Here is a 22,832-nt window from a genome sequence, read left to right as displayed (position 1 = left end):
TTAATGGCACTGAACTGTACATTTAAAAATGGTTAGGATGGTAAACTTTATGTGTATTTTACCAAAATTAAAACAAATGTAAAAGAGTCTTCCCCATTGAAATTGATTCTTCCTATGTCCCATTTTCTCTTATAAATAATATGTAACATGTAAATAAGAACCAAGTGTAGCCTCCAGTGACCACTGTCATGGTGGGATTTCACATATTGTGCTATGTATTTTGTGGGTGTTGGATTCCCAACAAAACACACCGTACTCTATTCTACAGATGCATAAGGCTGCCCCTGACTGTTCTAAATTCTCCTCCCAACATGACATAAATCGGGACATTAGCAGGAGAATTTACAGGGGAAATCACGGTCTTTTTTTTTTTTTTTTTTTAACAATAAAGCAGAGAACATCCAAGAAGGGTGGCTGAGAAGTAGCTGTCTCCCTCTATCTGTTTGGCCTCAATGGTTCCTAGAGGACTGTCAGGCCACCAGTGTCACCTCTGGTCACAAATGCCAGCCTAAGCCCTCGGCGCTGTGTCTGGCAGGGCTCTGACATGAAAGTGAGAGAGACTTATCTGATCTCCCTTTGCCCTTGTTGGGACTTGCACCTCTCGCAGTAAAGAGCATGCTTTCTTCCATCTATTGCACTATATAAAGTGCCTGAAAGTTGTAAGTCTCAAATAAAGTCCAAATTCCAACGCATCAAGTACAGTTACACATGAATACCTGCTTGGCAGAAGGATCAGTCTATGGCCAGTACTTCAAAAAAAATACTTGAAATAAAATATTCTGGCAACTCTGAAATAATCTCTATTTGGTGGAAGATCTCAGCACCTCTTTCTCCTGGCTGATTTTAGTTGCTTTTCCACTCCAGGCTTACTCATCCTCCCAAAGATGGCAGAGAACACCCCCCTCCTGCCCCACCTCTAAATCTTTTAGAATTACTTAATTACCTCCAGGATAAAGTTCAGTGCTCAGCTTTCTAGTAGGAGGTAAAGGTTCCTTTGCATCCTGTCCTGGTCGTTCCCTCCACATTCATCTCTCTTCTGGCCCTCAGTCACTCAATATTATTATTTCTTAATTTCCCCTGTTTCTCCCACCTCCTCATCTTGACACACCATGTTCCTTCTGAGCCTGGAATGCTTCACCATTTGGTAAACTTCTGGTCATCTTTCAAGATCTACCTTAAAGGACACTGCTTCTGTGAGGCTCCATGGACTCCCCTGTTGTGAGCTCCTTCCTTAGAGACACCACTGGGCTTGGTGCTTTCTACCATAGTCAACTAAAATTCCTTTCAAAACTGGGACCCTGCCCATTCCTAAATGCCTACTCCAAACTCTAACAACAGCTAAGTCCCTGGGATGAGATTTAAAAGTGACCCCCCCGGGGCAATGATGCTCCATCTTGGGTGCTGAATGCTGACATGGCCCACTCAGAGGCCCTGCATAACACCTCCCTGTGACTCTCCAGTTCTTGTCCCCATGCCTTAACATTTGGGCGTCTATATTTTTCAAGCACAAGTATGTCTCTCCCACTAAATTATAAACTCTTGTGGACTACTACAGGAACTGTGTCTCACTTCTGAATCATCCACATTTCCTGCCTTAAGACTTTGCACATGTAGAAACTAGATTTGTTAAATAAACAGGCAAATTCCCATGGCATCTGTGGGCATGACTTGCAGGAGGTAGGGGGTCGGCTGGGAGTTTTGGAGAGCAGGATAACTTCAGGTGAGCTGCGTGCAGGGTTCTACCTCTGTCAGAAGATGAAAATTGCTAGAGACTTCTGGCAGTTCTCGGGGAGGTGGAGCATTGGTAGAAAAAGGAAAACAGTAAGGAGGAGATACAAGGCAAGGACAAGGAACGCCGAATCCAAAGGTGAAGTGGTGGCTTGCCAGGGTAACAGAAGGCATTGTGTATCTTCAATGGTCTTAAAACTCAATGGCTTGAATTAACAATAATAATAGTAGGAGTAGTGGCGGTGGTAATAAGACAGAAAAACTACGCAAAATGTTAACAGCAGGTGCCCCTGCATTGTAAAATTACAGTTGCTTATATTTGCTGTGGGTTCTCCACTCTGTCTTTCTCTAAAGCTCCACTGTTCTTCTCTCTGGAAACATGTATGAATGGATATTGACTTTTTTGAAACAAAAATTTTGTCGTGAAAGCCACAACATACTTTACCTCTAGAGTCCCAGTCAATATGGGTAATATAACTAGAAGCACCTTTACAGATGCCCACCCGTTTGCTTGTCAGTACGTTGTAAATATCCACAAAGTTATCATGGGATGCCACGGCAAGGTATTTTCCTGTATCTGTAAAGAAAACGTGCAGTTAACACCCAAACATTTTATTTTATTTATTTTTTTCCCAATATATGAAATTTATTGTCAAATTGGTTTCCATACAACACCCAGTGCTCATCCCAAAAGGTGCCCTCCTCAATACCCATCACCCACCCTCCCCTCCCTCCCACCCCCCATCAACCCTCAGTTTGTTCTCAGTTTTTAACAGTCTCTTATGCTTAACACCCAAACATTTTAGACGAGAATTTACTTCCAGGAACTTATTTCAAATGGGGAAAATGTCAAGGAAGTATTTAAAGAGTCCACTCTCATAAATTTTTGCCCCAAACACATATTAGAAAGTTTCTGCTTTAATCTTCACCTTTTGAAAATTTAATATCAGAGATCATTTCTTTTCTGTGATGGAAGGAGACCATGTCTTCAACAGTGTCAGCATTTACGACCAGGAAACTCCCATCATTCAAGCCAACTGCTAAGGCTTTCCCGTCAGGGGAGAAGGCACAGCATCTTCCACCTACAAAAGAATCCACAAAGAAAATATGTTGGATTCTACTATCAAACATATTCAATGAAGAGATGGAGAAATGTGCGTATGTGCATTATGCATAGACATGTTACTGTGTCTTTAACACTACTTGTGAGGAAAACTAAAACTTGGTCATTTAAAATATATCTTCCTGGGGTGCCTGGGTGGGTTGGACCATTGAGCGTCCGACTTCAGCTCAGGTCATTATCTCGCTGTTCGTGGGTTCGAGCCCCGTGTCAGGCTCTGTGCTGACAGCTCAGAGCCAGGAGCCTGCTTCGGATTCTGTGTCTCCCTCTCTCTGCCCCTCCCCCCTCAGGGTCTGTCTCTGTCTCTCAAAAATATACATTAAAAACAATTTAAAAAACATATCTTCCCTTCAAACCCAAGGACAAAGATCAGAATGCTAAAAAACAAAACAAAACATTTTCACTTTGAGGTTTATCCATTCATTTCTTACTACTTGAATACTGGGATTTTCAAAAGACACATGGAGTCAACGGATGAAAGGAGCGAAAGATTAAGAAAACCAGTATCTTTGTCCCGAAGAAAAGAGATGATACTTACAAATGGGAATTCTGGAATTCAATTTCTAGAAACCGTTTTTTGGTTATAATGACCTACACCCAAAACTTGCTTCAGAGACCTTGTGGATCTTGTAGTCACTCCAAGTCTGATCCACGGATCATAATGTGTGATTCTACAGGTGAAAGATTTTATCTTGCCTCTTGTGTACTGGATAACACTCTCTCAAGAGGTGTCTACAAAACTAAACAGTATGGGCTGACAGGGCTCCATGAGCAATGTTTTGTACTGCTCTCTGCAGGGTCACAGGGAGACATTTCTGAATGAGTATGGACTCTGTTGGGGAGTGGTATTTAATAGGATATATGTTTAAGAATAGCACCCCCCCCCCCACCTTACTGTCAAGGCTTTGGTAAGCAGAGCTCCGGGCATGGAAAAGTCACACAGCATTGTGCTAAGGCATTCCAAAGTCAGCTTCCACACAATCCCCTCCATCACTGTTCATGGTATGCTGAAAGCCATGTTATACCAGTAACTTCAAATTGACTTATCTAAATTGTATCTTCATTCATTCACTCAGTAATAAGTTATTTATGTACTGCTATGAGTCATGCACGGTGCTAGGGCCAAGAGGACAAAAGACAAACCTGTCCTTGAGGAGAGTCATCAAGATTAGGTTAGCCATATATTTTAGTGAACAAACCATGACACTTCTGAGAGTGAAAGGAAAAGCTATTAATAATTACACAGGGACAAGCTTTCTAAACTGGGTGGAAAGGTCAGCCCATCGAAGATACATTAGATGTTCTTTTGAACTAAGACTTAACCTAGTGAATAAAGCCCACTGTCTGACATTGAAGTCACTCACAAGGAGGTCTTGGTGTATCATTTTCCCAGTATAAATTAGTGGTCAAATGATTCAATCAGGTAGTGGTTTAAGAGCACAGGCTTTGGACTCAGACATGGGTCTGAATCCCGGCCTCACCACTTACTAAGGGTCCACAAGTCCACTGTAAAGAGAGGCTATAGTATGGCAGAGAAAAACAGCCTCAAGCAGTAGCCACAGGTGTGCTCTCTGAAGCCATGCTGCCTGGGTTTGAATTCAGTTCCGTCACTTACTAGCGGTGCAAGACCAAATGCAAATTGTTAGTAGTCACTGGCTCAACAATATTAGCCACCATTGTTACTATCGTCTTGACATCGTTTCTCGTTTTATCCCCCTAGAGTACATTCTCCACATCTCTCTCACTTCTAAAGCTACCAGGTACAAGTATTTTAGGGCCAGACCCCAATCTCATCCTTTCCTGAGAACTTTTACAAATTCTCTGAGCCTCAGCTCTCATGTTTCCTCCTTGATGAAGTTGTCCCTGGCAGCATGCCTTCCTCTGAGTCTCACCGGTCTCTCCACAGCACTCTCCACCCCACTCTGTGTCTTCTGCAGGCCTATGTAGATGGCATCGACAGGCTCCCTTGCCTTCTGGCTTTGATTGCCTTTGGCCAAGGGGGAGCGTGGACAGGAGGCTCGTGGGAGGGAACGAGGAAAGAAGGGAGAACAGAGAGTCTGGGGTATGTACCCCCCCCCCCCCCAGCAGCTTCCCGTGGGCCCACTGCATGCTGGCTGCATCCCCAGCCTGACGGATGGTCCTAGTTCCTGCCAGCCCCATCATCTCATACAGCTCTAACTTTCAAGGTTCCGGCACTGCTCTCGCTCTCTCCTCTTGCCCCTCAGGCCCAGGGCTGGTAAAGGCACCAGGCTGTTACTGGTGCTGCACTATCCCTGGTCACTTCTCACCACTCTGCCCACTCCTCTAACAAATGGTCTCCTTTTGAGACTCTCCTCCGATTGCTGTATTTGAATGGACCGTCTGTTGCTGGGCTCTGTTCAACTCTTGTCCACCTCTGACACTAGAGATGGGACCACTCACTGTGGGATCCCCAGTACCTGACACATAGCAGCTACTCACTAACTTGTACTTCCTGGTATACCTCTCTGTTCTGGTGCACATAGGGGTTAAATACAGGTTTACTCATTTTTTGATATTAACTATTTTTTTTTTAATAAAACTGATTTTTGTTTTTCAGTAACAAAATCAGTTGTTAGAAGCTGTTAGACATAAAGATAAACAGCATTCTGGAAATCTGATGTGTTTCAACAGATTCCCATAGCTCTCCATGAGAAGAAGAAGGACATATTGCCCCCAGGTGGCAAACGTCTGTGCAATGCAAGGGAAATGAAGGAAATAGATGAGGCCAGCCTTCTGGAATTTACGTCTGTAGCGAAGAACATTGAATTCCCATTCCCTTGCAGATCTGGGGGCATGTGACAGGCACACTCGGGAAATATTACTTGAGCGAATGAACGAACACACCACATTCTGTTGTTTGTAAATACTTTTACAGATGTGTAAGGTGATTGCATGTACCTTTTTTGAGCTTGCGCACTGCCAGCATGCGGTGCTGGGAGGATAATTCCCATATCCGGAGAGTTTTATCGTCGCTCACGGTTGCACAGATGGGCAGGAGAGGGTGAGCTGCCAGCCCCCACACTTCTCCTTCCATGTGCCCCTGTGGGAGAGGAAACAGGGCAAGACAAACGTGGCTCACGCTTCCTGGCTAGCCCTTTGGTGGCACTGCGCTGCATACCTAGCCGAAGAGGATCTTAAACAGCTCACAGTTTGAGCTTCCTTGAGCCAAGATGAAGGCACTAATTTTTTTTTCATCTGAACTTGAGTCTAAAGCTGGTCCTACATGATGCTGAAGCATTCACTGTAAAGCAAAACATGGACTCATTGCTCACAAGCTTTGTTCATATGATGCCAAACATCTTTCCTTTTAGAAACATCTGGATGAATAAGGAAATGCCATCATTTTATCCTCTTGCTTGATATTGAGTTAACCCAGTATATATAGATACAAATATATTTGGAAAACAGCTTGATCATGACATAAAACACCTTTTTCGATAAACTCATTTTCTAAAAGATATAGGTACCACCTATCTCTATCAGAGCAATATTCTTGTTCATTTAATTCCATTTTAGTCCTGTGAATGCATAGTATTTGGCAAAACAAAAGTAAAGAGAGCTCAGTTCAAATCAAGCGTCCTGGGAATAACTCAAGTTCAGTGTTGGTTCAGAAATTATTCTACCCAGTGTATATCAGAAAACTGAAAGGTGCTTAATTGACATTGAACCAATTCCATATACCTATATCATATCACAAACACACCTAACTGGATTGGAAATATTGAGATAAAACAATTTTAAAAATGAACAATTAGGAAGAAAATGACTCTGATTCCTACAATTTATTACTTGATAAAGCAGTGTAGAGAATAGATTAGTGCACAGAACAATAAAAGAGACCAGACTGGGGGCACCTGGGTGGCTCAGTCGGTTAAGCGGCCGACTTCGGCTCAGGTCATGATCTCGGGGTCTGCGAGTTCGAGCCCCACGTCGGGCTCTGTGCTGACAGCTCAGAGCCTGGAGCCTGTTTCCGATTCTGTGTCTCCCTCTCTCTGACCCTCCCCCGTTCATGCTCTGTCTCTCTCTGTCTCAAAAAAAAAATAAACGTTAAAAAATTTTAAAAAAAAGAAAAAAAAAAAGAGACCAGACTGTTCACTGAATTTCTGCTTTTAGTGGCTAATTACAAAAAGGCTTTGCTTAGTAAAGCAAAAAGGAAGACCATACAGGCAAGTGAAAGGTGTTTGTACTTGGAATGCTTCAGGGAACAGGTGGCTTTCCAGAGACAAACTGGATGATTCTGGTTTAACAGGGAAATTGTTTGAGCAAAAGAGTAATTTGGCAGAAGATACAAAGTTCCAAATAGAGCTGACATTCAACTAGCTGACAAGGGCCAAAGAGTGAATATATTGCATCTGGAGCACCTCATTAATTTTCTAGTTGTCTTCCCATCTGAAGCCTCCTACCACAAAGGTCATGGTCAGAGGACAGGTCAGGTGTCAACCCCAGTTTTCCCCCAGAATGGATGTGCTTGGAGCCATTTCACAGACCAAGTTCCTTTTACATTTGGCTTGAGGACAGGACACACCTCTGAGATCCTTTTCAACAACTGCCTCATATATTTACTTAGACATCATATTTCCCTAACGTGACAGGACTAAATTTCTGTATAACATAGGAATGGACAGTGAGCAAGATAGGCTGGAAGTATCTCAAGTGGCAGAGGAATGAGCTTGGAATCTTACCTTCCTACTGATCACCCATAAAGCTGGTAGTAAATAGGTGCATAATTCAGAGTTGATTATATTCAAAGAACACACAATGGGAATTTTCAGAACTCATCTCCTATCACTTCTCTCCCCCAACCCAGACTGCCTTCTCTTAAAAAAATAAGGAATCTATTTCAAGTGACATTGAGTTGTCATGTTATTGAAACTGGCAAAGTGGTTCTGACATCTTACCACAGCAGGGTAGTTGATGGTCTTAATCATGCTTCCTGTTCCTTAACTTTCCCTCAGTGTCCAACCTCTCTCAGAGCAGGCCTGTGAGCCCCCAAGAGGATAGGAAGCCCGATTCCACTGTGTACAGTATGTAGCATAAGGCTGATCTCAGCACGAGCCCAACAAACACTGATTGAATTGAACTACTTAGTTCTGCTTAGGAGGAAATGGCAAAGGAGTGACAGACAAGAAGAGGAAAGAGAGATGCTGACAGAAAAGGAAAAGAATGGTACAAGCGTAAGGAGACAAGATGGTGGTAACCAACATTTTTCTGAAGGTTCCACCAGCATTACTGCCTGCCCATGGATCAGGAGGCCACGCTTTTGCATGGCTCTCTGGCAGTCTCCATGCTGAGACATTTGGAGAACAGCCCGGTGTAGTGCAAAAGGAAAGGCTCTGATATCTGACAAACCTTGGTTTGAAATCCAGCTCTATAGTTCTTAGCACATGGATGTGGACAATTTACTGGGCAGTGGGTCCCTCATCTTTTAAACAATTTCAACTGAGCAAATCTGTTGTGGAGAAATAAATTCTGTGCAACAGTATTGCGTGACACATAGTAGGCACTCAATAAGTGGTACTCGTGGCTGCTTTTATTATTAGAGCAACAGAAACAAATAGGGGAAAGAACAGAATTATAGAGAATGAAAGGCTAAAAGCTTTTATTTTCAAGTTTAAAAGATATTTAAATGAAATTAAGCTCAACTGTAATATTTTTTAAATTAGAAAACAGAATTTAAATCTTACAGTATTGTTTAAGTCATAATATAGTAAGGATATAGGAAACAATATATTGTTTAAGTCATAATATAAGTAACTGTAATATTTTTTAAATTAGAAAACAGAATTTAAATCTTACAGTATTGTTTAAGTCATAATATAGTAACAAATATTTAGCAATATAGCATGTGTGCAAACAAATTAAAGTTCAAACACTCGGGCATTAGAAAGAAATAGTCACTTTTCAATAAAATTCAGTAAGAAGTCATGGCCAGAAAGAAAAAGAGATTCATTGGGAAGGAAACAAAATCAAGATCAGCTGGAGAACAGAGAAGTGACACCTCCTGGATGTACCTCCAGCACATTCTCAATCCTGTCTCCGAGGCACAATCAGCGACAGAGCTTTGGAGGTTTGTTTTTAACATGGAATTCTTTTTTAAACACATTCTTATTCGGGACGTACTGAGTGGGGCTTGGGTACATGCATTTTTAAAACCTCACAATGTTCTAAACCATGGTATGTGTGCACACCTGTCCCCAAGGTGCAGCAAATCAGAGGGCCGCTCTCAGTGGGATTTGGGGGTTCATCTCTAACATAGCAAGCTTGCAGGAGACAGAGATGGAGCTCCTCCACTGGACCCACAGAAGTCCTGAAACTTAGATAATCAGTGCATATTTTTTTTCACTCCACCTTCTGAATGTACCCCCACCCTCTTCCACAAGCCTCTTCCACCCATAAATAAGGTCCATCCATCACCAAATTGGGCAGGACTATCTGTCATCTCCACACACTCCCACCCCCTCAAGTGAGATTTTGCCACTTCACTGATCTTTGAAGACTCTGTTGATGTTTATTTTAATGTGATTTTACCTGAATATAATTCTTGAGGGGAGAGGGAGGGTAAGAAGTAGGTCATACATTTATATGCCTCAAGACTGAGACTAGACTGAGGCATAAAATCTAAGGAGACACTTGCAGATTTGGCGTGGGTCGAGAAAATAATTTTTTCTGACAGTTTTCTAGATTGAGAGATTGAGAAGAAATATACCTAAAAAGCCTCGTCCATAGCTGGACTTGATTTAGACAATGAGGTTACAGACTTTGAACAGATACTGTAATGGGATAACACTCTTGGGGACTCTAGGGGAGAGGAATGTACTCTGCATGTGGTAGGGATAGTAATAATCAGTGACCAGAGAAAAGAATGCAATGGACACATTCACGAGGTGACCCTCATGATTCTCCTGGTTTTCACTCCTGTGTAAGCCCTCCTTTTGAGTGTAGCATGACCTGTGGCTATTTGCCAGCCAATAAAATATGGCAAAGGATATGGATGTTCAAGATTACATGTATTTGATGATATGATTATGTCATATAAGACCATATTGCCTTTTTTTTTTTCTCTTTCTTTTGGTGGCCTCAAGGAAGCAAGCAGCCATGTTGGGGAATCCCATGTGGCAAGGAACTGTGTGCAGACTCTAGGAGCTGAAGGTGGCCTCTGGCCAACAGCCAACAAGAAATGGAGCACTCTTGGGGCCGCTGGCTGGCTCAGTTGGTTAAGCGTCTGACCCCAGCTCATGTCATGATCTCATGGTTCATGAGTTTGAACCCTGCTTTGGGCTCTGTGCTAACAGCTCAGAGCCTGGAGCCTGCTTTGGATTCTGTCTCTCTCTGCCCTCCTCCACTCGCACTCTATCTCAAAAATAAATAAACATTAAATTTTTTTTTTTAAGAAATGGAGCCCTGAGTCCTATAACAAGGAAGTGAATTTTGCCAACAACATGAGTGATCCTGGAGGCAGATCCTTCCTCAGGTGGACCTCTGATGAGACACTGCAGCCGTTTACTGTAACCTTGTGAAACTTTAAGCAGAGGACCCAGTTAAGCTACACTTGGACTCCTGACCCACAAAAACCTTCAAATAAACATGTATTGTTTTAAGTTGCTAAATTTGTGGCAATTCATTATACAGCAATAGGTAATCAACACAGCAGTTGCATAACCCTGAGACTGAGTACCTACTTACACACTGAACCCTAAGTGGCCTCCTTGCCTCACTCTAGTCCCAGCTCTGACGGGAACTGTGCTTTAGAATCTGTAAACTGTACCTGAACGAGCAGTGTCATTGGGCCACTTTTGTCAATTTCCAGGATCTCCCCATTTTTTGTTCCCACCAGGATATGCCCATGTCCCAAAGTAATGGCACGAATTGAAGGGTTATCTTCCAAAAGCAAGCCTGAGGGGGGAAATACAGTACTTAATATTGCAAATATTATATTTAGTAGAACAACAACAAGAAGCCTGATTATTATATACATTCTGTCTTTGTAGTTCAAAAGCAGATACTAGGCAATCCCCCTCGATATTTCTACCAGGGGCTAAGAGCTCTAAATGCAGAAGAAGGAGAAGTGATTTGGTAATGGTCGTCTAAGAACGTTGGCACCATCTTTTCCATTCCTATGAAAAGAAAGATTCCTATTACGTATTTGGGAGTGGCACCTTTTGAGCTGGTTGACAATGCTGCTCTTTTAATGGCATAAGTCTTCAAGCATCTTTCAAACATGTCATCCCAGAGCTCCACAATTCCGTCCTTTCCACCCGTTACAAAACCCTGCAAAGACACACATGGGAAGAATTAAATATACATCAAAATGACAAGTTACCCACCCGGCCTCAAAAGGGGTCCCCCTTGGGAAAAGCAGCTTTGTCTGTGTTTTCTTCCTAAGTATAGGAGACTGAAAAACCTGGTAACATAGAATATTAATATAATATTGGCTGGAAGCACGCTCCCCTACTTCTGCAGTGGATAGCATGTTCTCACTGTGTATTCTTTACATTTTCCTCAGACCTTTCGTTGGCACTTGGCGCCCCGGGTCATGGATGGCCGTTTCTGTGCCCAGCCCCCTCCTTCAGTGTGGGTACCTGGGGAATAGGACCAGCCTGAAAGCCTGGCAGAGTTTCTGGTACCTCATCTCTTCCTAGTGAATGAACTGGAATTGATGTTACAATTAAAAATGATTATTAAATACTTTAAAATTAAACACTTACTTCCAGGAGAGAACACCATTATTTACTAAGAGTAACTTAGGCAGTTCATGTAACAAAACTATCCTATTTTGTTCGGTGAACATCAATTTCCAGGTTAATTTTTATAAAACCTGGAAAGTAAAATGCCTAACATATTGTTTTACTGAACAGTGTTTGTTTGTTTGTTTTACTGAACAGTGGTTTTTTTTTTTTTTTTTTAATTTTTTTTTTTTCAACGTTTTTTATTTATTTTTGGGACAGAGAGAGACAGAGCATGAACGGGGGAGGGGCAGAGAGAGAGGGAGACACAGAATCGGAAACAGGCTCCAGGCTCCGAGCCATCAGCCCAGAGCCCGACGCGGGGCTCGAACTCACGGACCGCGAGATCGTGACCTAATGGTTTTTATTCTCGTTCTAGGCTTATGATTTCTTGACTTTACTAGTTTTCCTTTCCGGCAAATACATATACCAAACTGCTCTTAGGAAAATCCTTTTTTCGGATGAAAAATACTCAGTAATTCATTGTTTTCTCGGAGACTTAGTTTACTTCAGCGAAGTTCACGTGGAAATAATATTTTAAAGTTTTTTACCTTAAATTCTGTATTCTCATTACAGGTTTGTAGGGAAGATTTAATTCCCAAATTAAATTTAAATCCGGTTTATTATGCTGTGTCACCCTCATCTTTTCCATGATGTTTCAGGTTAACTTACCAAGCAATAAAAGAGTTTAAACAAGTTATTGCACATGAACTTCTAGACCTGCTCAAATTTTGCATTCTACCTTAATCTTATCTAATGTGCACTTTCACCCAAAACAAATTTGCCAATAAGCAACAGCTTAACCACTAAAACCACCATTATAATTGCACATCTAATGAGGACCTACTTCTGTACCTGGATAAAAAGTTCCCTCCTGGGAACAGGTAAATGCAAAATGAGGATTGGCTTAGTTAGGTTTGTTGGCCTCCACTGTTTGGAGGTCAGAGAATACAGATAAATTGGTACCACCAGCAAGCTGGTGGTGATTAAAAAATAGATCTTTCTGGCAAATGGGTTGAACAAAGTATTTTAGCAGTACTGACAGTGTGATCTTTCTTAAAAACAAATAAAATCGCTGCAAGGCAGGAAGGTAGCTGGACAGATCAGGACAAAGGTGAACTTAAGTGGAGATATAGCAGATGTGATGATTAATTTTGTGTCATCTTGATTGTTCAGAGGGTGCTCTGATCAAATATTATTTCTCTATTTATCTGTGAGGGTATTTCCAGATGAGAGCAGTCTTTGAATTGGTGGACTCAACACACTTGACCTTAGCCAAAAGGCCGAGAAGCAATGAATTGGTGGACTCAATAAAGCAGATGGCCTTCCCCAAGGTGGGTGAGCAATGTGGGTGAGAATTGGATAATTCTTTGAGAGCCCAAATAAAAAAGGCAGAGGAGGAAGAATTCATCCCTGTTTTTCCTGTCTCACTGATTGAGCTGAATCATCTCATCTTTTCCCACCCTCAGACAGATTTACACTACTGGCATCCCTCGTTGTCTGGCCTTTGGACTTGCTGTGAATCATACCACCAGCTTTCCAGGGTCTACAGCTTGCCGAGGGCAGAGTGGGACTTCTTAGTCTCCATAACTGCACGGACCAGCTCCTTACAGTACATCTGGTTTCTGTGTATGTGTAATCTGTAATCCCACTGGTTCTGTTTCTCTGGAAAACCCTTATACAGCCAGTGAAAAGCTTTCACTCCAACACTCTTGTGAAAGCTGAACCTATCCACACAGGAACAAACTGGTTATCAACTTGACTTTTGGTCAGATTGCTGAGCAGGATAATAATTGAACCGGTTGGTACTTCGAGGTCTTTCCTTATTGTGTACAAAGGGGGAAGAGAGTGCTGAAATATTCCTCAGGACTCATCTGCTACTGGGTGTGTACATTATCCCAACACTTCTTAAGGGATTTTGAGAGGTGAGAGCCACGAAGAAGGAGTGTGAATAAAGTGGAGAGAAACTGCATGTAAAGAAATAATTATAAATGAGTGAAATTTTAAAAATATTTGTACTCATTTCCATTCATGACAACTACTTCCCAATTCAGATAGGACTGGTTTTAGAAACAAGCATCCTGTTGACGTGGGCCTTCCAAAGACTAATTTATAATTTTTGAAAGCTAATGATGAAAATATGTCATACCTTATCCAATGCATACATAGCAAACACAGGCCCATCATGAGCTTTCACTGTCTTCAGTAGGAGGATATCTTTCCAAATAAAAATATCTCCAGTAGCTGCTCCTGAGAACACTAGATCTTCCATTCGCCCATAAGAAACACACATCATTGTTTCCAATTTTCCAACACTTCCAAAAATTCCTCTTTTAGAAGTGAAGCCCCCACCTGAAGTGGACCAAGAATATGTATTATTTTTTGAAAAGCTGACACCTTCTATGAGCATTTGGAATGACTGTCTTCAATGAAAACCCAGGGTATCTACATTACATATATATGTACAGATGTATAAATATGGCAGAAAAATCATAAAAATATTTTAAGAGGGTTTCTCATTTACACATTCATTAATTCAATGTTTACTGAATCCCTCCTTTGCAGCAGATACAGTGGTTGATGATGGGGTATAAAGATGAGAAGAAGAAGTTTCTTCATTCGATGGATTTAGGTTCTGGTTGGAGAGAGGACGTCATCTCGGTCCAACAAGATATGTGGCTAACCAAGGTTCAGTGCCAGTTCTGTGCCAGACAGAGGAAGGAGTGACTAAGTGCCAGGGGTAACTAGGAAAGTCTACATGCATGCTGACCAAGGAGAATGAAAACAGCACTGGCAGGAATGTAAAATGTAAACATGTTATGTATGTCTTACCTCAATTATTATCATAAGACCTTTAGGGTAAGAAAATGAATCACTGTGTAGGAAAAGGTACATACTTCAGATTTGTCCTTGCAATGTTCACATTTCCCTGCACTTCCCAACTAGCATTGAGAAGCCCATACCCATTCCAGAAAACTATGCACAGGCTGGTTCTCCAGACATGTTGGATGCCATTGTCTCTTCTTTAAAAGTAGAAAGCACTGGAACAGTTGCTTATGTTTTGTTCAGTGTAAGATTAAGCCTGGTATCAAAGCCAATACTAAGAATTCACAATCCCAATAACAGGTCTGGTTTATTAGTGAGAAAAATAAAATGTGCCTGTTCTGACATGCTTACTTACTCATCCTTATCAACATTATGATGCATAAAAATTTATTCGGATCACCTACTGTGTATAGTGTCAGGGATTAATTCATGTGTTAAATTCAGTGATAAATAAAAGAACCTTCAAAGTAGTGAAAAATTTATCCACCCAATCAAAGTGATTATTTTATTTCCTGCTCAGTAGTCTAACACAATGACTGCTTTCAGAACAGATGACTATGAAAATAATTATTTTCACAGTGGAACATTTCCCAAAGCTTTCTAGTTATTGATAAACATGCTTAGCATCATATAAAGTGTTTTAAAACTTAGACATCAAGTAGCCGAGTGAATATGGGATAGCATGTCTTCCTGACACATTTTAATTTTAAATTGCTCGGTAGTGGTGTTGGCCTTTTTTTCAGTTGGATTTTGGTTTGTTTTTTTTTTTTAAAGCTCTTCAACCACAGAAACGATAAACCCAAAGAACAGTACCTGCTTGCTGCCAGAATTTGATGTGCTTCATCCCAACTGTAACCAGTTTGTCAACATGGTGTGGGTTACACTTTACCACAAATATCTTATCCTTATGTCCTCTGCAAGAGACCGACAAGAAAAAAAAATCCAGTTTTCATGGAAGCACTGATACAGAGTTTTATTAAAAGTATACATTTGGTTTAACTTTCATCAAACACATGTAACAGGACAAGTAAATTAGAAAATAGTTTAAAATACACATGAGGTCTATATTAAAATCACAAGCTTTGCTTTTCTTTGCACGTTTGAGCCCTCTCTTCTTACTCTAATGTTGCTACCAAAGTGTATTCAGTTATGTTTTAAACAAATTAACAAAGTATTTATAATGGATCACAATGTCTCCACAAGATAAAATTCATGCCACCAGCATAAGATTGTACTTCTCAGGATATAGAGGTCTTGTATAGGAAAAAGGGGAAGATATGGAATCATATTAATGAGAAGCTTCAAATATAATATTCTTTGCTGTGGGCAGCATAACTTTAGGTTATATGAAAGTTCAGCTAGAAATTATTCACTAGGAATGGAAGCCCTTGGCTCATACCCATGGGGAGAGAAAGGATGTTGTATGTTGATTCAAGGTACTTCAGGATGCTCTGCATTCAGAAATACGAGTTGATAACCAAAGATACAGAAGGACAAATATAAAAATGAAGACTGATTGTAGACCTGGAGCTTTAGACCTGGTGTTCCATAGCGCCAGGGAAATTTTGCTATAGACTATAATCACGTTAGAATTTAAGGATTTACTGGACTTCATAGATTTTAATGGATTTAATGGACTATTTGATGGTCTTCTTTGGTATATTATGAGAAAACCTTCATTATGTAAATTAAAACAGTTAACAAAAAGAGCACAGCTGACCAATATCTCTAATGAATATAAATAGTAATACCCTGAATAAAATTCTAGCCAAGAAAATTCACTAGAACATCAAACAATCAGACTTTATGACTGAATGCAAGGGTAGTTTATTATGAAGGACTCGAATAGTACAATTCATCATATTAACATGCCTAAGAAAAATTATGTCATTTCACAGATACTGAAAAGTTATTTTACAAAAATCTAATGCTCATGTGTGATTAAAAAACAGTCAATTCACACTCAGTAAAGTAGGAATTAATGGAGACTTATCTCTTAGACATTTATATTTCCCTCAAGTCCTTGGCTCTCATTGAAAAACCCAGATTCATTCAAGAATAACTATACACAGGCTGACTCTCCATATGTTATGTGCCATTATCCTTTAGAAGCATAAAGTGCTGAAACAGTAGCTTATTCAAGATGTGTTTTTGTGTGTGTGAACTCAAAGTCAGATTCTTACTTAATGTCATTCCCAATAAAATCAGGAACAAGATTATTACCACTGCCATTTAACCTTGTATTGAACATATTAACAAATGCAATTAGGTAAGATTTTAAAATTAAAGGCTTAAGAGCTGGAATGGAAGAGGTAATACTATTTCTATTTGCAGATGATATGATTATTTACCTAGGAAATTCAAAAGAAGTAATGTAAAAACAATGACAAACAAGATAATTTAGTCAAGCTGCAGTGTATAAAATTAAACAATCAATAACCTTAATATATACAAAAAAAAAACAACAACCAAAAAGTATAACAAGTGACTCTATAAACAGCAAAAAAATCAAGGCATAAATTTACAAGAAATTTGTATCAAACATAAGTGAGTGAAACAAAACTCCACATCTGTAAGATGGAAAAAAAGATTTAAAAAATGGTAATACATTCCATGTTCTTGGTTGGAAAATTCAATCATAAAAGTGTCAATATTCCCTAACTTAAAAATTTTTTTTCAACTTGATTGCAATAAAAAAAGAGCTTTTGGTGTTTATTTGCTTTTTAATCTGGGGTTAGACTCCTTGATTTTAAAGTTCTCATGGAAGAATAAACCAGCAGCAATCATCAGGAAAACTCTAAAAAGGAAAAGTGGGAAGAGTAGCTCTCCTAGATATTAATATAATTTATAAAGCCTCCATAATTAAAACAGTGGGGTATTGGTGCACAAATTGATAAACTAGTGGCAAAATAGAACATGTATAAAGAGACCCAAATGAATATGAAAATGCAGTATATAACAAAGATAGGATCTCAAATCAAGGGGGAAAAGATGAACTTTTAAAGTAATTGGTGTATGTCACCAAATGCTGGAGGATGTGGGGCAATAGGAGCTCTCGTACATTGCTGATGGTAATGCAGAATGGTACAGGTACCTTGGAAGACAGGCTGTTTCTTACAAAACTAAACATATTCTCAACAAAACTAAAAGGCAGCCTATGAAATGAGAGACGATATTTACAACCACATATCTGATAAAGGGTTAGTATCCAAAATCTATAAAGAACTTATCAAACTCAACACCCAAAAAACAACCAACCTAGTAAAGAAGCGGGCAGAAGACATGGATAGACACTTTTCCAAAGAAGACATCTAGATGGCTAACAAATGCAAGAAAAGATGCTCCACATCGTTCATAATCGGGGAAATACAAATCAAAACCATGATGAGATACCACCTCGCATGTGTCAGAATGGCTAAAATTAGCACTACAAGAAACAACAGGTGTTGGCAAGAATGCAAACAAAGGGGAACCTCTTGCACTGTTGGTAGAAGTGGAAACTAGTACCATCACTCTGGGGAACAGTATGGAGGCTCCTCAGAAAGTTAAAAATAGAACCACCCTACAATCCAGCAATTGCACTACCAGGTATTTACCCAAAAGATACAAAAATACAGATTCAAAGGGGTACATGCACCCCAATTTTTATAGCAGCATTATCAACAATAGCCAAACTATGAAGAAAGCTCAAATGTCCATTGACTGTTAAATGGATAAACAAGATATGGTACATATATACAATGGAATATTACTCAGCCACCAAAAAATGAAATCTTGCCATTTGAAATGAGTGGATGGAGCTAGAATGTATTATGCTAAGCCAAATAAGTCAATCAGAGAAAGACAAATACCATATGATTTCATTCATATGTGGAATTTAGGAAGCAAAACAGATGAGCATATGAGAAGGGTGGGGGAGAAGACAGAGGGAAACAAACCACAACCAATTCTTAACAATAGAGAACAAACTGAGGGTTGATGGAGAGTGGTGGGTGAGAGATGGATTAGATGAGTGATGGGTACTAAGGAGGGCACTTGACGGGATGAGCACTAGGTGTTGAAGGTAAGTGATGAATCACTGAATTCCACTCTGGAAACCAATATTGCACCATACGTTAGCTAACTAAAATTTAAATTAAAAAAAGCAATGAACCCCCCCCCTCGCACGTGTGCACACACGCACACACACACACACACACACACACACACACACAAAAACCCCTCAAAACTAAATATATTCTTACCACGATACCCTGCAATTGTGTTCCTCAGTATTTACTTAAAGGACTTGAAAACTTATATCCACAAAAAAACCTGTATGGATGTTTACAGCAGCTTTAATTGGCAAAGAGAAGACATGGAGGAACCTTTGGTGGAGCCTTTTAGGGTTTTCTCTATATACAATCATGACATATGCAAATAGTGACAGTTTTACTTTTGCCTTACCAATTTGGATGCCTTTTATTTCTTTTTCTTGCCTGATTTCTGCAGTTAATATTTCCAGTACTATGTTGAATAAAAGTGGTAAGAGTGTACATCCTTGTCTTGTTCCTGATCTTAGAGGAAAAGATTTCAGTTTTTCACCATTCAGTATGATGTTAGCTGTGGGTGTTTCATATATGGTCTTACTATTGGAACTAATAAATGAGCTTAATAAAGTTGCAGAATACAAAATTAATACACAGAAATCGGTTGCATTTCTATACACCAATAACAAAACAGCAGCAAGAGAAATTTAAAAAGATCCCATTTATAATTGCACCAAAAAGCATAAAATATCTACAAATAAATTTAACCACAGAGGTTGAAGAACTACACTCTGAAAATTTTAAGATATTGATGAAAGAAACTGAAGACAACACAAACTAAAGGAAAAACACATGATGCTCATGGATTGGAAGAATATTGTTAAAATGCCCATAATACCCAAAGCACTTTAAAGATTCAGTGCAATCCCTATCAAAATAACAATAGCACTTTTCAAAGAACTACAACAAATAATCCTAAAGTTTGTATGGAACCACAAAGACCTTGAATAGCCAAAGAAATATTGGGAAAGAACAACGCAGGAGGTTATCAAAATCCCAGATTTTAAGATACACTACAAAGTTATAGTGATCGAAACAGTATGGTACTGGCACAAAAACAAACACATGAATCAATGGAACAGTATAAGGAGCCTAGAAACAAATCCACGCCTGTAAGGTCAATTAATTTATGAAAAAGGAGGCAAGAATTTATAATGGATAAAAGACAGCCTTTCAATGAAAGGTGCTGGGGAAATTGGAAAGGTACACGAAAAGGAATTTCTTGTATCTTATACAAAAGTAAACACAAATAGATTAAAGACCGAAATGTGAGACCTGAAACCATCAAAGTCCTAAAATAAAACATGGGCAGTAATGTCTTGGACACTGACCTCAATAACGTATGTCTAGATAGGTGTCCTCAGGCAAGGGAAACAAAAGCAAAAATAAATTATCAAGACACCAAAATAAAAAGCTTTTGCACAGCAAAGGAAACTGTCAACAAAACAAAAAGGCAACCTAGTGAATGGGAGAAGACATTTGCGAATGACATATCCAATAAGAGGTTAATATCCAGAATAAAGAACTTATACAACTCAACACCATAGAAAAATCCCATTAAAAAATGGACAGGCGTGAATGGGTGGCTCAGGTGGTTGAGCATCTAACTCTTGGTTTCGGCTCAGGTCATAATCTTGCAGTTTTGTTGAGTTCAAGCTTCGCATTGGGCTCTGAGTGCTGACCTCATGGAACCTGCTCGGGATTCTCTTTTCCCCTCTCTCTGCTCATTCCCCGCTCTCATACTTTTTGTGTCTCTCAAAATAAATAAGTTTAAAAAAAAAATGGGCAGAAGACCTGAATAGATATTTTTCAAAAGAAGACATACTGGTGGCCAACAGACACATGAAAAGATGTTCTGTATCACTCATTATCAGAAAAATGCAAATCAAAACCACAATGAGGCATTACCCCACACGCATCAGAATGACTACTATCAAAAAGACAAGAAATAACAAGTGCTGGTGAGGATACGGAGAAAAGGGAAACCTATGTACCACTGGTAGGAATGTAAATTGCTGCAGCCACTGTTCACAAAATAGTATGGAGGTTCCTCAATAAATTAAAAACAGAAATATTATAGGATGCAGTAATTTCACTACTGGGTATTTACCCAAAGAAAATGAAAACACTAATTCTGAAAGATATATGTGCCCCTATGTTTATTGCAGCTTTATTTAGAATAAACAAGCTATGGAGGCAACCCAAGTGTTCATCCATACATGAATGGATTAAGAAGATGTGGTGTGTACACACACACACACACACACACACACACACACACACTGGAATACTACTCAGCTATTAAAAAGAATGAAATGTTGTCATTGTGGCAACATAGATGGACATAAAGGGTATTGCGCTAAGTGAAAAAAGTCAGACAGTGATAAATGCCATATGATTTCACTCACATGTGGAACCTAAAAACCAAAGCAAATGAACAAATCAAACAAAATAGAAAGATTCATAAATACAGAAAACAAACTGGCGGGGAATGAGCAAAATAGCTGAAAGGGACTAAGAAGTACAATCTTAAAGTTACAAAATAACTAAGTCACCGATGCAAAGTACAGCAAGAAACAAAGTAATATTTTAAAAATTTTGTATGGTGACAGATAACTACCCTTATCATGGTAAGCATTTCATTATGTATATAAATGTCAAATCATTATGTTGTACACCGAAAACTAACATAATATTGTACACTCTGCTTCAATTAAATAATAAAATAAAAATATGCTTTTAAAATTAGAAATGCTTAATGAAGTATATACAGGTCAAATGACAAGTGGTCTTAAACTTTCTTTAAAATATTTTAGCAAATAAGTAATAAGAGAAAAAAAATGAGGGGGGAGAGATCTGTACCATCTGTAGGTTGATGCAACAGGGCTGAAGGGAGTCTGTTATGCTGTTTCCTCCACTTCTGCGCAACTTTGAAATTTTCCACAGTAAGTTAAAAGAACAGGACAGACATCTCCATACCCATTGCATGGGCCCCAGAATGACAGGCAGGGAAAGGAGAAGGAATTGATTTTTGAACTTTCTCCCTTCGTTTCTATCAAAGTCCAAAGTGAAGCACGGACACTAAGGCCAAGACACATCACTGGAAGTATTAGAAACAAGTAGGAGACAGAGATACAAGTTTATTTGTGTAAGAAGAGAAAATGTGCTGAACACCAAGAGGACAAATAAACCAGATAATCCTAAGAGACTTTACGCATCCAAAGATTTCACGATTGGAGGAAAATCCCCACAGATTCTAAATCATTAATAAAAACTTTAAAGAAAAGATGCTAGAGAAAACTGACAGGAAAATTGAGAGCAGGTATAACAAATTACATTCCCTGTACAGACATGAACACTGTTTTGTGTTTATATAATCTCACCTATGAATAAAAATGGATCAAAATACTAGACCAATGTTTACCGAAGAATGTATGCTAAAACGTTGGCTATGTCGTGGGCAGTGTAATTGTGATTTTCATTTTCTTCTCAGTGCTTTTTTGGACTTTGAATTTCTGTAAGGATCACACAGTATTTTGAAAACTCTGTTTTCACTTTAAGAAATGTTATTCTAAAAAAAAATACACATTTTTAAAAAGGAAAGTGAGAAAAGAAATGTGCCAATTTGGTATACAGAAGGCTTCATCATATTCACTAAAGGTGTGTAAAGGTAGGGACCTATAATAAATCAAGCAACAAAGCTAAAACAGAAGTACATACACACCTGCTCATCCTGGGCCTACATTGTGTCCCAGGCTTTCCAGTAGCATAATTATTTCCCATTGACAGCCCAAGTATTCTTGTTAGGCACCTTGATAACTCTACCTTTTGCCTACTGCATTCAAACTTTTGAGATGAAACATATCAAGAATAATTAGCCATTGTCCCCCATAGCCCTATTGCTGGTGCATTAGAAATGCAAGTAAAGGGAAAGAAAGGTACCAGATTATCTCATTATTCATCTCTGACACTGACATTAGGCCATTTAATCACAGCCCGTAAGAGATTGACTTTGGTTATTAAATGGGTTACTTGTAGGTTACACTAAAACATGAACAAACTTCAAAAGGAAAAAAAAAAGACTTAAAAATTCATTTTTAATGGAGGGAACTGAAATCTTTCATGAAAGTTAGCAAAGAGAAAAAAAAAATTGTTCCAAGAGATTCAATCAAGTCTCAGAGAGATCTTGCAATAAGATCTCTACATGCCAATCTTGAATTTCTCTAATTTCTCTGAGCTGATAAAAAAGAAGCTTCAATTAAACATTTTCACAACGGAGGGGTGGGTTTGGAGAGTGCAGTGTTGTTCTGGTGGCACACCTTCCCA

General features: G+C 39.3%; 1 protein-coding gene across 1 annotated transcript in view; it reads right to left on the bottom strand.

Annotated features, from left to right (window-relative positions):
- The window catches only part of EML6 (EMAP like 6), a 162,743-nt gene that overhangs the window by 62,282 nt on the left and 77,629 nt on the right, over positions 1–22,832 (bottom strand). Inside the window, exons 17-23 of the mRNA XM_049649840.1 lie at positions 15,232–15,332; positions 13,742–13,944; positions 11,026–11,137; positions 10,635–10,762; positions 5,768–5,909; positions 2,658–2,810; positions 2,174–2,305 (exon numbers count right to left, since the gene is read on the bottom strand). Coding sequence (XP_049505797.1) covers positions 2,174–2,305; positions 2,658–2,810; positions 5,768–5,909; positions 10,635–10,762; positions 11,026–11,137; positions 13,742–13,944; positions 15,232–15,332 — 971 coding nt within the window. The remainder of the gene's footprint in view (positions 1–2,173; positions 2,306–2,657; positions 2,811–5,767; positions 5,910–10,634; positions 10,763–11,025; positions 11,138–13,741; positions 13,945–15,231; positions 15,333–22,832) is intronic.

This window comes from Panthera uncia (genome assembly GCF_023721935.1).
Source record: "Panthera uncia isolate 11264 chromosome A3 unlocalized genomic scaffold, Puncia_PCG_1.0 HiC_scaffold_11, whole genome shotgun sequence".
NCBI lineage: Eukaryota > Metazoa > Chordata > Mammalia > Carnivora > Felidae > Panthera > Panthera uncia.
This window is presented reverse-complemented; position numbering and strand designations above follow the sequence as displayed.